This window comes from Ovis canadensis, chromosome 2 (genome assembly GCF_042477335.2).
Source record: "Ovis canadensis isolate MfBH-ARS-UI-01 breed Bighorn chromosome 2, ARS-UI_OviCan_v2, whole genome shotgun sequence".
Classification (NCBI taxonomy): domain Eukaryota; kingdom Metazoa; phylum Chordata; class Mammalia; order Artiodactyla; family Bovidae; genus Ovis; species Ovis canadensis.
The window spans coordinates 108,250,715-108,265,694 of NC_091246.1; the positions used below are offsets into that span (position 1 = coordinate 108,250,715).

Sequence of the window (14,980 nt, forward strand, 5' to 3'; positions counted from 1 at the left end):
TAGAATTGTCAAAAAGACATCGACCCAGTATGGCAAGGGTGCTGATGGCTTACCTTGAAAGAAATTTCATACTGCTCTCCTCCCCAGATCTCCAGACCTGGATCATAGCCACCCAACTCCCAAAACCATTTGCGATCCACGGCAAAGAGCCCTCCAGCCATAACGGGAGACCTGTGAAAGGAAGAAAACCATCTTTAGAGGGCTCTGAGCATCAGGGACTGGGCGTTTTGCTTGGGGATAAAACAGAAAACTTTAAGTTTCAGTGGTCACTGCACAGTGTTTCAGCACAGGTTTTCTGTGAGCGTACATGAGTTCTCACAGGGTCTCCGATCGCTCCTGGAACCCCCATGGGCTTTGAACCTCATAGTTCAGGCTCTCAAGCCACTCACGCCCCGTGGAGTCCCACATTAGCTACGTGTGTTTGTCATCAGAGAGAAGTATATGATGACTGGTGACTGATACTTTGGGAAAATCAGTGGTTTTATGGCTTTTCCTCAACGTGAAAGAGATCTTAAACTATCAGACACATAAAAACATAGAAAACACAGTTGTAGACCGTAACTTTAATTAATTTCTCACATGTATTCACCATGCTCCTACCATTTCCAGGTCATGTCCATTTAACAGACTATGAGATCGTCAGTTAGAACAAAATAACCAACCAGAACTAGTTTTATTTGCATGCCAATGCTGGAGTTCAGTCTTTTCACTTTAATGATGTTCTTTTTTTAAAAAAAAATTTTATTTTTACTTTATTTTACTTTACAATACTGTATTGGTTTTGCCATACATTGACATGAATCCACCACGGGTGTACATGCGATCCCAAACATGAACCCCCCTCCCACCTCCCTCCCCACAACATCCCTCTGGGTCATCCCCGTGCACCAGCCCCAAGCATGCTGTATCCTGTATCAGACATAGACTGGTGATTCGATTCTTACATGATAGTATACATGTTTCAATGCCATTCTCCCAAATCATCCCACCCTCTCCCTCTCCCTCTGAGTACAAAAGTCCGCTATACACATCTGTGTCTTTTTTGCTGCCTTGCATACAGGGTCATAATGATGTTCTTTTTAAAGTCTACCTTTCTAGGAAACATTCTTTTGATCAAATAATAATTTCTGCTCTTGCTAGGATGCATTGCAGTCACATTACTATGTAATGAGGTAATTTATAACCATTGGATCCTGCCCTAAAATGTTTTTTTTTTTTGCAATTCAGGAGCAGCTTTTCAGTTTTTCTATTATTATTATTATTTAATGTTTTTGCCACTGTTTTGCAGTGGGAGCATGAAGTCTTAACTACTGGACTGCCAGAGGAGTCTGCTCACGTGTGTGTGTGCGTGTTTAATATTTATGTATTTGGCTGCACTGAGTCTTAGTTGTGGTGCATGGAATTTTTTAGGTGTGGCATGTGGGGTCTTTAGTTGCGACATGCACACACTTAGCTGTGGCATGTGGGATCTAGTTCCTTGACCAGGGGTCAAACTTGGACCCCTGCGTTGGGAGCTGGGAGTCTTAGCCACTGGACCACCTGGAAAGTCCCTGCTCTTGTGTTTTTGAATGTTCACTGTATGCTGGGCTCTTCTGTGAGATTCTTGTCTAGTTCTTTTGACTAATCCCTACTGCAGCCCTAGGAATACCATCCCTGTGTTCTATTGGGAGAAACAGGATGAGAGAGGGAGGGCCCAGCATCCTCTCTGGGCCAGGATGGTGGTGGTGCTGTGGCTGAACCAGGTTCTCTGATTCCAAAGCCTTTGAGTTCTTTACTGCAATGCTGTTTCTGTTTCAGTGTTTAAAGAGAGTTGATGTTTAGTTGCTAAGTTGTGTCCCAGTCTTTGCGATGCCATGGACTGTAGCCCACCAGGTTCCTCTGTCCGTGGGATTTCCCAGGCAAGAATACTGCAGTGGGTTGCCATTCCCTTCTCCAGGGGATCTCCCCGACTCAGGGATTGAACCCACATCTCTGAGTCTCCTGCATTGCAGGAGGATTCTTCACCCCAGGTAAAGAGAGACAGCTACATAAATGTGTACATAAAACAACTGGAGAACACTTTATGCAGACCAAGCAAATCTGTAAAAACACACACAGCCAATAAAATTTTTGTGACACTTCTGAAGAGTTTTTGGAAACAAAGGATATTTATACATACAAGTACAAGACACTAAATACTGAAGGCATGTTTAAAAATGTCTAAGTAAATAAGACACACCAATTTACAGACTCACTGAAGTCGTGCCGTTGGTAACTTTTTATGATGCTCTAGAGGGACATAAATGTGAATTTATTTAAGTGTGTTGTATATTTCAGAGACTTTGTATGTTACGATGGTACTTGGCCTAATCACTTCAGTTTAAGATTTTAAAAAATATGTGTATACTCTCTGTAGATGGAAAGATTACAAGACAGGAAGAGGGATTTATTTCTCCCCTGGGAAAGTGAGCAGGATTGAAATAATAACACAAAGGATCTCATGCATTTCAAAAATTCTGTTTGAAATGGAAGTCTTGGAACCAGATTTGCCTTACTTTCACTCTCTCTCCAGAGTATATTCTCTTCCCATTTTCCATGCCCTGAATTTTAGAGGGAATCACAGCTGAAGCTGGGACAGACTGGCATGGGACCATGTCCTGGGGGCAGTTCCTCAGTGATTGTATTTGATACATCTGTGTCGTCTTTGGATCCATGGGGCTTGGGCTTAAGCGATTAGAAATTCTCAGTCCTTAATAATAAATTATAAAACATAATTGAGAGATAACCCAGCATAATATATAGTTTGCTTCACTGTTAGAAAAGAGCAATGCGTGCCTGCTCAGTTGCTTCAGTCATGTCAGACTCCTTGTGACCCTGTGGACTGCAGCCTGCCAGGCTCCTCTGTCCATGGGATTCTCCAGGCAAGAATACTGGAGTGGGTTGCCATGCCCTCCTCCAGGGGATCTTCCCCACTCAGGGATCGAGCATGCGTCTCCTACATCTCCTGCATTGCAGGGGGATTCTTTACTGCTGACCCTCTGGGGAAGCCCCAAAAGAGCAATAGTCGTAATGGAATTGCATGTACCTAATTTTTGAATTCTGGATCTGATGGAGCAGGGGCTAGTTTAGGTGTGTGGGAAGATGATGCGTCCAAGTGTCGGGGAAATTAGGATATTCAGAATGCAGCTGGGTATATATATTCTTAGACCAGAGATATGGTCAAAACTGGAAGTATACTTAGTTGACCTCAGTTTAAACACAGCAAGAAAGATCATTAGAATGTATGAAAATATCCAGTAATATTGAAGGAACATGGCATTGAGCTCTGTTTATTTTGGCCAAAATACACCTGCATTTCAAAAAATTACAAAAAGAAATTGTCAGTTCTCTTCAGTCTGGACCACAAATGGAAAGATCTTAAGTCCTACCAATGTATTCTCATTTGACTGTGTAAAACATGAGACCAGAGTGCAACAGAATTTACACTGTGCAGACCAAATCTCCCAACTAGAGTTACTACTATTATAGATATGGAGCTAGTATAGATATTGGGAAGAGAACATCCTAGATTGATATTTTTTTATTGTAAATGATTTGTGGAAGCACAACATCTTGTTTTCTTGATGAGTTTATAAAAAACTAAACTTGGGATGTATCTTTGGTTAGTTTGAGGCATAATAAAATAAATTCATGTGGACCCCCTTACCTTCACTGATGTTGTTTCCAAGCCCTAGATAAATTAGCATCTCCTATCTTGATTAGTGTGAATGATTGGTATGAAACAAGCCTTTCGTTTGTGTATTTATTCATATTTGTCTATTCATCTTTTGAACAGTGTAACTAAGGTATAGTTGTCATGCAATGAATTGCAAATATTTTAAGTGGAAAATTTGATAGGTTTTGACTTATGGATACCGCTGGGTACCATCATTACATTCAGGAAAAAATAACACATAAAGTTTCCTCATTGTATCCCTCCCTCCCTCCTGACCCTCTTCTCATTCCTTTCCTCTAGGACATAACTGATTTCTGCCTCTGTAGATGAGTTTGAATTGTCTAGAATTTTATATAAATGAAATCATACAGTATGTACTCTTCTTTGGGAGTGTTGGACTCCTTTCATTCGTGTCATTATTCTGAGACTCACTCTCGTTGTAATGTCTGTTAATAGTTTCTTCCTTTTTTGTTGCTGAGTAGTATTCCATTTGCATGGATATACTATAGTTTGATTATCTATTTGCGCACTGATGAACGTTTGGGTTTTTTTCAGTTTGGGGTTATTACAAATAAAGCTGCTATGAGTTTTGTGTGCTAATCTTTGTGTGGATATATGCTTTCATTTCTCTTGAGAAAAAGCCTGGGAGTGGAATGACTAAATCATGTGGTAGGTGTGGGTTTAACCTTTTAAGAAACTGTGAAACTTTCCCAGAGTGCTTGTAACTTTATATTCCCACCAGCTGTATTTGAGTTCCAACTGCTACTATCCTCATATACTTGATATGGGCAGTTGGAAGTTTAGTCACTATAACAGGGGCGGTATCTTATTATGGTTTTGTTTTGCATTTCCACAATGATTAATGGTGCTGAGCAAATTATGTTATTCCTTTATTTTGCCTAGTCAGTCTGGCTAGAAGTTTATTGATCTGCTTAAAGAATTAACTTTTGGTTTCATTGATTTTTCTCTATTGTTTTCAGTTTTATATTTCATTGATTTCTCCGTGGTCTTCATTAGTTTAATTATTCTACTGACTTTGTACTTTCTTTTCTCTTCTTTTTCTAGTTACTTAGGGTGGAAGCTGATATTATTGATCTGAGATGTTTTTCTAATAAAGCTATTTAGTACTATAAGTCTCCCTTAAGTACTGCTTTAGAAGAATTCTGCAAAAATATGATATTCAGTGTTCCCATTTTCATCATGTTCAAATACTCCAAACTTTCTCTTTTGTTTTCTTTCTGTGACCTATGGGTCATATAAATGTATGAATTTTATTTCCAACTGTTTGAGATGTTTTTTTGGAGATCTTTCTGTTATTGATTTACATGTAATTCCATTGTGGTTAGGGAACACACTTTGAAAGACTTGAATCCTTTTAAATTTATTGGGGTTTTTTAATGGGTCAGAATGTGATCTATACGAATGTATTCTGTTGCCACTGAATGGAGTGGTTTATAAATATTTGTTAGGTAAACCTGGTTGATAGTGTTGTTCAAGTCTTCCATATTCTTATTGATTTTTCTGCCTCCTTGTTGTATCAATTACTGAGAGGGATATTGAAATCTATGACTATAATTCTGGATTTGTTTATCTCTTCCTCTGTTCTATCAAATTTTTGCTTCATGCATTTTGTAACTCTATTAATAAGTGCATATATGTGTAGGAATTTCATGTGCTCTTGATGAATTGACCTCATTCTCATTACAAAATGACTCATCACCTCTGGTAATATTCTTTACTCGGGCATTGATCTTGCTTGGGTATTAGTATAGCCATTTCAGCTTTCTTTAGATTTATACTCTCGGAACAGTAATATTTATACCTGTTAGGCCTTTTTACTTTACTTTTTAAACTATTTGTGTCTGTATTTAAAGTGGTTTTCTTGTTGGCAGCTTATAGTTGCATATTGCTGTTAAAAATCCCTGCTTTTTCATTGGGATGCTGAGATCACTTACTTTTAATATGATTATTCATGTGATTAGGCTTAAAACAATTATCTTCTTTGCTTTCTGTATGTCCCATCTGTTGTTTCCTTTTCCTTCTTTCCCTATCTTTATGGTTAATTGAATATTTTTCATGATTGCATTTGGTGCTTCTCTGCGTGCGTAATAAATTTTTCTTTGAGATACAGAACTTTTTGGGTGCTGGATATTTTGAACATTTTTGAGCTTTGTTCCAGGATGCAGTTGGAGGTAGTTTGACCCTTTTGCGAGCCTTAAGCAAGACATAATCTACAAATTATTCACACCCTTAAGGTAAGACCCTGTGTGTGCTTCAGTCAAGGTCCTGCGATCATCGGGTTGTTCAGTCTGATGGGAACAGACTCTCTTCTCAGCCTTGGGTGCCTTCTGGCCACTGTTCCTTCTGATTCTTTCTAGTGGTTCTTTTGCATTTGTGGGCAGTTTCTTCTCATGCACAGGCTCTTGTCAGTCCTCTGCGGAGGACTCAGGGGGTACCCTCGGGAGCTCCCTCCCGTGTGACTCTCTTCTGCTCTTGAAATTCCAGCTGCCCTCTTCTCCCTAGATTCTTGGCTCCACATCGATTTAGGCTGGCCTCACCAGGCTCCTCTCCTTACACCACAACCTGGAGACTCTCTCAAGTAAGCAAGCTGGGGATGATTCCAGGTCTCACCTAATTTTTTCCCATCTCTCAGGAATCAGTGTCCTTCATTCCTAGATGTCTGCTATCTTGAAAACCACTGTTTCACGTGTGTTTGTTTCTTGTTTTTTCAGATGACAGGGTAAATCTGGGCCGTGTTACTCCAACTTGTTCAGAAATGAAAGTCTGAAAATCTACCCATTAATCTTTGTTTTAGCATATTTTAAAATATGTATTTTTAGTAGATGGTATGTTTGCGTGTTTACAAGGAATCTTGCTCCTACTTCTGTCCCCACCAGTCTAATTGTATCATCACAAACAACCGTATGTTTTCCTTATGTATCTTTTCAGAGCTATTTCAGTTATATAAGCAAATATAAATGTATCTTGTTTTTCTTCCTACTCTGTGAAAATGGTTGTATGCTACATCCAGTGGTCTTTACCTAATTCTTTTTAAAACTGCCTAACATATTTTTTAATATCTATTTTTATTTATTTATTTGGCTGTTCTCTTAGTTGTGTCATGCAAACTCTTAGCTGTGGCATGTGGGATCTAGTTCCTTGACAAGGGATTGAACCTAGGTCCCCTGCATTGGGAGCTTGGAGTCTTAGCCACTGGACCACCAGGGAAGTCCCTCCCTAACATGTTTTAATGATCATGTCATAGTGAAAAGAGCTTTCTTGTTTTACTTTCCTAATATTTACTCATTATTCCATTATGCATAAATTTGTGTATCTATGTATAGAGTGAACATTTAGATTCTTTTCACTATTTCAGAACTTCCACAATAAATAATGTACATATATCATTTCCATGTGTGTGAATAACTCTTTAGGAGAAATGCCTAGAATTTTATATCCTGGTTTGTTATAAAGAGTAAAACTGTAGAAACTGATTTACTTTTCCACTTCTGGAAGCTAAAGTTTCATTGTAAATTGTGTCCTAACCTGACACTTTAGTTCAAGTTTCACAGCAGTCCAAATGCAATGATTTAGGGTCTGATAAAATTAGAGAAGAGTCAGATAAAAGTGGCAATTCTACCGAGAAATTACAGATAGATCATAAAATATTAGTATCTGTCAGTCTACTGGTCGATTTCTCCAAGGAAACATCATTATTGTGATAATACTTAGAGAGGAATTGTTGAAAAGTTTCCCAGGGTAATTCATTTTTCAAAAAGGAAAGAAAGAGGAATAAAGGATGGATTTGAGGCTGGAAAAGGCCCTGTGCTGGGAAGGAGAATAGTAATAAGAGGAGGAGGGAGGCCAGTGCTGCTGGCACCAGAGCATCCAGGGGGTGGGAGTGGGGGTGATCCTTGAGAGGTGACCCGTGCAGAGCCATGCAGGGTGGGCGCTCAGAATTCCCGCTGGTCCATGAAATGGGCAATGCCAGTGCAGCACAGATTATCCCTAAATTAGTCTATATTTATTCTTCCACCTGGATGGCCACCACCCTCTCACTTCAAGCACAGAGGGAGCCAGGGCACCAGCCCCAGTGTTTCTTGTGGCTTGGCAGGAAGAATCTGCTCAAAGGCTCATAGAAGCTTGTCCTTCTAATTCTTGCCCTTCCCAGCTTGAGATCACAGATGATGCCCAGGGTGGGAAGGGAGAGGGGAGAAGGTAGACCCCCGTAGAGCTGTCATCCTGGGGTGATGGAGCCCCCCACCCTGTGCTTTGAAAGTGCCACTGGGATATACAGGGAGGATACCTACTCCCCACCTCCCCACTCTCCCCCCAAAAACACAGCTCTTGGCTTTAACAGACTGCCCTGTGTGGAATTCCCAGAACTGCTGAATTCAAAACCAGGTGGCTTGCCAGCAAGGTTCTTGGTGGCCACCCCAGTGGATTGGTAGCCATGGTCAAAAGGACAAGTCTGTTGGTTTGGCCTCACTGGATTCTGGAATGTTTGTCTTCCTGGAGAAGAAGGGACTGCCATTGTAAGACAGACTGAACTTCCTGCTGCTTTTGTGTAGGGAACTCAGAGCTGGATTCTGGGTGGGTTACAATCCATACCTCATCACACAGATGGGAGTTAACTCTTGTGCAAAATTTTTCAGTGACATCAAGAGAAGGATAGCTTTGTTCCCCATAGATTAAAAAAGATTTCATTGTTGCATTGTTTTCTCATCAGAGAAAAGGGAGAAGGGCTGTTGATATTTTTAACTTATTCTTCTACTTTCTTGGTGGCTCAGATGGTACATCATCTGCCTGAAATGCAGGAGACGTGGGTTCGGTCCCTGAGTTGGGAAGATCCACTGGAGAAGGAAATGGCAACCCACTCCAGTATTCTTGCCTGGAAAATCCCATGGACAGAGGAGCCTGGTGGGCTACAGTCCATGGGGTCACAAAAGAGTCGGACACGACTGAGCGAGTTCACTTTCTCTACTTTCTATTTTCCATTTTAAATATATATTAATTGCCCCAAACCCTTCCCACTGGCCTCGTGTCCTGCAATTTTTAATTTGTTTATCTTCATACTCCTTGATTTCTTCCAAAATACTGTTACTGATTTTGTTTCTCTGGGAATGTTAACACACTGTAGACATGTTTTACTGGGACTGTATGTCCGTGTAACTTTTACCATATTAGTTTACTTTATGAGTATTGCTCAGACAATGTCACAAAGCAGGTTTTGGGTTTTGCCATTAGGAAGCAACTGTTATCCTTGGGTTGACTTTTAAAATGAATATAACCATGAAGCAACATATTCCTAGAGAAGATTCTTTATTCTTCAGGCCATAGACATGTGACTTTGCTGAATACCTAATGGAAATCAGTTTTCCATTTTATATGATCGCTATTGAACCAAGTAATGAATATGCTTTCTTTTTTAACTTACAGCAGACTAGTTTACTTTTCCACATCAGTTTTTATATTCTAAACTTTACTGACTTTAAGTTCATGGGGCAATAATGTAAAAATGTCCTAGAAACATTCTTATTTGGTACCAGTGAAAAATTCCTCATGTTCTCATTTGCAAATGCATTTTTCAAAGTGTGTTTTTGGTTGTTTTTGCTAAAATAGAAGGTGTATCCTTTTTTTTTTTTTTTTCGGTCTTACCCTGCTTCATGTGGGATCATTGTTCCTGGACCAAGAATCAAACCTATGTCCCCTGCAGTGGAAACAGGGAGTCTTAACCATTGAACCACCAGGGAAGCTCTGGGATGTGGTTCCTAATTCTAGTAATCTAACCCCATGAGTCCCATAGAATTCTAAGTTGCTATAGTCTTCCTAATATTCTTTATTTCATACATGGACTCTTTCCTTACATGAGAACAAAAATGGCATTTTAATAAAAAATCTCTAGAGTATTTTTGTCTACCTACTCTCACTTTCAGAAAGTGTTATTTCACATTTTAATACATCTTGTTCATTCTTTAGGAGTCCAGACTAAAAAAATATCCTACTGAAAGATAAATACACATAAAAATTTATTTTTAAAATGGACAATTAAAACCTAGGTCCAAGAACCCAAAGGAAACCTTCAATTTGGTCTCTTAGAGATCTGGTTCTCAATTTCCTTTCACTTTAGTGGTGTCAGTGAGAATTCTGAATGTGTGGGTTGGAATGTGAATTTGATCAGAAATGAATGGCATGATTTCCCTCAGGACTCCATCAAGCCAAGTCAATCAACATCGAGACAACCCACATAATTTTCGATTATGTAATGAGAAATTTTTAGTTGGCCCATGCCTCAGAACAGTTACAGCTACAATATGATTATTTTCAACTAGGATTCAAATTGTTGAGTAAAATGATACTGCAGATTCAAACGTAGTATCTTTTCTAACAGGTTTTTTTCTTTTAAGTATTAGATCATTGGTTTCATTAGAATTTTGCAAAGAGTGGCTAAAAAGCTCCTGATATATTGACTTGTCTCATTTATCTCTTTTTTGCTGTTTTATTTTATTTAAAATTTTCATTTTATTGGAGTATAATTGCTTTACAGAGTTGTGTTAGTTTGTGCTGTATAATGAAGTGAGTCAGCCATATGTGTACATACAGCCCCTCTCTCCTGTGTCTCCCTTCCAGCCATCCCTGCCACCCCTCTAGGTAATCACAGAGCACCCCGTGAACTTACTGAGTAGCTGCCATGAATCAGACACAATAGAGAGTACGTTTTCTCACTGCAGCCTTCATGTAACAATACAGCGCTACAGCATGGGAGTGATGGACCACCGTTCAGCGAGTCAGCAGGATATTCCAATGCCTCCCTTTACAGATTAGGAGACTGAGACCCAGAGCTATCAAGTGATATATCTAAGGTCAAACGCGTCATGGGGAAAAAATAACCTGCGTGTGTTTTTACTTTTCAGTGTTATTGTAAATTCCCTAGATCATTCTTTGATTTTTCCAACCTTTCAGCAATTAGAATAAGTGCTAGTGGTAAAGAACCCATCTGCTAATACAGGAGATGTGGGTTCGACCCCTGAGTGGGGAAGATCCCCTAGAGAAGGAAATGGGAACCCACTCCAGTATTTTCACCAGGAGAATTCCATGGACAGAGGAGGCTGATGGGCTCCAGTCCATTGTGTTGCACAGAGGCAATGTGACTGAAGCGACTTAGCATGCATGCATGCAGGCATGTTTCAATGCTACTTTTTCTATTTGGCCCACCCTCTCCTGCCCTCCCTGTGTTCACAGGTCTGTTCTCTATGTCTGGGTCTCCACTGCTGCTCTGCAAACAGGTTCATCAGTACCATCTTTCTAGATTCCATATATAGGCATTAGTGTATGATATTTGTCTTTCTCCTTTCAGTATTCTTGCCTGGAGAATCCCTTGGACAGAGGATCCTGGTGGGCTACAGTCCATGGGGTCACAAAGAGTCAGACATGAATGAGTGATTAACACTTTCATACTTTCTGACTTACTTCACTCTGTATAATAGACTCTAGGTTCATCCACCTCACTAAAACTGAGTCAAATGTGTTCCTTTTTATGTCTGAGTAATAATCCATTGTATCAATGTACCACAACTTCTTTATCCATTCATCTGTTGATGCACATCTAGGTTGCTTCCATGTCCTAGGTATTGTAAATAGTGCTGCTATGAACATTGGGGTTCATGTGTACCTGAGGAATATGGAAAGGGTATATGCCCAGTAGTGGGATTATTGGGTCATATGGTAGTTTAATTCCTCATTTTTTAAGGAATCTCCATACTGTTTTCCATAGTGCCTTTATCAATTTGCATTGCCACCAACAGTGCAAGAGGGTTCCCTTTTCGCCACACCCTCCTCAGCATTTATTTTGACATGAATTCCCCACAGATCCCTAACAGTGTTGCTGAGGGCCCCTCACTTCAGTCCCTGGTCTCCCATTTGTTTTGGTCTGTCAGGCTCCATTCCCCTGTGCATGCTGCTGTGGCCCTTGGAATGATCTTTCCTCGTTGCCAGCCCAGGCTCTGATCCCTCCCACCAAAACCAACCCCACAAGGAACACAGTTAATGATGTGAAATGGCAAAGCGAATCATTTATTTCAGTAGTCACAGTGGCTGTCCAGAACTGACAAGCCCACGTGTAGCCTGGGGAGTCTTTCTTCCTAGATACAAATAGGACTTCTCATTGCAGGGATATATGCTAGTTGTTAAAATTCAGGCATGGATGAAACTGCAGGAAAGCTTGTTTTATGCTTCATTTATTTAATAAACATTTGATAGTTTCTGCTTACAAAAACATTACCCCTTCATCTTAGTAAGGAATGCAAAATAATACTTTTTCCCTTCAGCACTGACTGCAATGCAAAGGCAATTCTGGTCTCATTTCCTAGTATTTTATGTTAAGTTAGAATGGGCTGTAAGTGGCATGGATTTTTAATACCTCTTATCAAAACTTTGGGCGTCCCTTGTGGCTCAGTGGTAAAGAACTTCCCTGCCAAAGCAGGAGGTGTGGAGGATTCAGAAGATCCCCTGGAGGAGGCAACTCACTCCAGCATTCTTGCCTGGAGAATCCCATGGACAGAGGAGCCTGGTGGGCTACAGTCCATGGGGCAGCAAAAGAGTTGGATATGACTTAGCGAATAAGCACAACAACAAATCAAAACTTTAATAAATTTATACCATACCTCCACCACGTGCTTGATGCTCTTAATTCCTTAAAAACAGAACAGAGCACAAGAAAACGGGACTGAGGAAACGCGGTAGTAGGCAAAAAGGCTGTAGCTATAACTTATGCAGATATCTTCATGAAAGCGTCACCTTCTTTTCCCCCCTGGGTCAGCCCATCCACAGAGAAGTTTCATCTAAGTTTCATCACGTGACAGGAGGAAGAACACCCTCTCTGCCCTGCATCTGGTTCCACTTCTGGTTCTCGTTCGAGAGCGTTTTTCACACACGTGCACAAGTTCTTAGCCCCTCTTCTCATTGAGAAGTGGGTCCACATCTCTGTCCTTGAACTTGGATGGGGTTATGACAGCCCTGACCCAGTAATGCCTCGTGGCTCCCGAGTTGGTTCACAGGAGACCCTACAGCTTCCGTCTTGCTGGAGTGCTTGATGTCAGAGCTCTGAGCTTCCCTGAGAGCACTCAGTCCCCAGGCCGGGAGAAGCAAAGGTTCCATAGAGAAGCCACATGGAGGGGCCTTGATGCTCTTCTCCTTTGATCTCTTTCCTAACTTGTCATGTGTTTTTAAAGATTCTTGTTGTTGTTTATTTACAAAGTCATGTCTGACTCTTTGCAACCCTATGGACTGTGGCCCACCAGGCTCCTGTGTCCATGGAATTCTCCTGGCAGGAATATTGGAGTGGTTGCTGTTTCCTTCTTCAGAGGATCTTCCCAACCTGGGGATCGAACCCATGTCTCCTGCATTGGCAGGTAGGTTCTTTACCACTGAACCACCAGAGAAGCCCCCCTTCTAATACCATCTTCTCATATTATCGCAATGGAGGTTAGGATTTCAACATGCGCATTTTTGAGGGGACAAAAGCACTCAGTCCCTAACAGATGTTGATTTTCCAGGGATTTTTTTTTTTAATAAGTTACCTAACAGATAACCAAGGAATACGTTGAATAACCTTCTTGTGGTTAAATGCAAAAAACGATTACTGAGCACCAAGTCCAAGGTACTGGATCTGGGATGCAAAAGTGAAGAGTCACTTTCCATCCCTGTGGTGCCCAGGGAGAGTGGGGAAGACAGACGTGACATCAACACAACACAACGAGGTGTGTTCACACTCTGTGGTATCACTAGAGGGGTTATGTATCTTATCCTGGGTATGGCAGTGAGGTGGTGAGGGGAGAGGGAAGGAGCAGGTGTCAGGCAGAGGAAATAGAGCTGACAAAGCCTGAAGACAGAGAGCATGGTGTGTCCCCAGTGGGGTTTGCAAGGTGTGGTGTGTGCTCTGTGTTTAAGTATATGCATTGGAAACGGATAAAGCTGGGCAGTCAGGTACAAGGATTACAGAGGATGGGACCACAGACCCTGGCAGGAGGACAAGGTGTTGGGGTGTTCAGGGCCTTGTGAACCATTTCCTAGAGCGTGAGTGTGATATGGACATTTTAGTTTTTACTCTGTTGGGCCATGGAAATTGAAGAAAGCTGTAGTTTTTATCTAAATAAATGCTTGTTCACTCCAACTTTTGCATCAAGATTCAGGTGAATTGGAGGTGTTCCTGGAAGATCTAGCCAAAAAGATTTGTAACTCCCAGCTGAATATTCTGAGTCTTTGGTGAGACTGGGCACCACCAAAGGATCTTAACATGGAGGATAATGCATTCAGATTTTTGCGTCGGTGACTCTGATGGCACTGTAGAGGGGGTTTGAGGGTGACAGATCTGGAATGGAGAACCCACCTGGTAGGGCAACAGCTGTCCAGGCACGAGGTGATGCCTTCATTGTGCTGATGCTGTGGAAATGGTGATGGCTGGCCGGATATTTAACAGGTTAAACCGGCAGGACTTAGCGTTTGAAAGACGTGGGGACTGGGGGTAGGATGAGTAAGCCACCCATTATTGAATAAAAGAGGAAGTACAGGTTGAGCAAGAAGAAAAAAGACCGAGTGAGCATTACAGTTTGGGGCCAGAAAGGAAGATCTTACGTAAAAATGATGCACCATTGCTTGACTATTTAACTCTGAAAGCAACCTGGGAAATGAGTTCTAAGTGTTTATCCTAGCTGCTCTTTGGCTGGCTTTGTGCCGTGCTGTGCTTAATCACTCAGTCTTGCCTGACTCTTTGAGCCCTCCAGGCTCCTCTGTCCACAGGATTCTCCAGGTAAGAATACTGGATTGGGTTGCCTTGCAGTCGGATTCTTTACCAACTGAGCTACCAGGGAGCCCTTGACAGAATCTTCTGAGGCCAAAGGTGTGCTTGTTACACTGTTGCTTCACTTTTATGTTTTTTTGGTTGCGAGGCATGTGGGATCTCAGCTCCCCTACCCAGGGATCAGACCTACACTCCCTGCTTTGGAAGGTGAAGTTGTGACCACTGGATTGCTGGGGAAGTCCCTGCTATTTGTTTTTGAAGAATGGCTTATTGTATAGATATTTCTGCCTTTTTCTTTCTTTAAGGTGTCACTCCACCGAATTAATCCTTGTATCATAAGACAGAAGATATTTATATTGAAGTTCATGTGCTTATATAGAAATCCTCCTTAAAATGGATAATGCTTAAAATAATTGAGATGAACAGAAGGCAATTAGAATAAACTTTTACTAAGTTGTACTAATAGAGAGGAATGTCAGTTGAAATTT

At 41.1% G+C, this 14,980-nt stretch overlaps 1 protein-coding gene across 1 annotated transcript in view; it reads right to left on the reverse strand.

Annotated features, from left to right (window-relative positions):
- The window catches only part of GALNTL6 (polypeptide N-acetylgalactosaminyltransferase like 6), a 1,485,023-nt gene that overhangs the window by 135,317 nt on the left and 1,334,726 nt on the right, over positions 1-14,980 (reverse strand). The window contains exon 7 of the mRNA XM_069576771.1: positions 54-171. Coding sequence (XP_069432872.1) covers positions 54-171 — 118 coding nt within the window. The remainder of the gene's footprint in view (positions 1-53; positions 172-14,980) is intronic.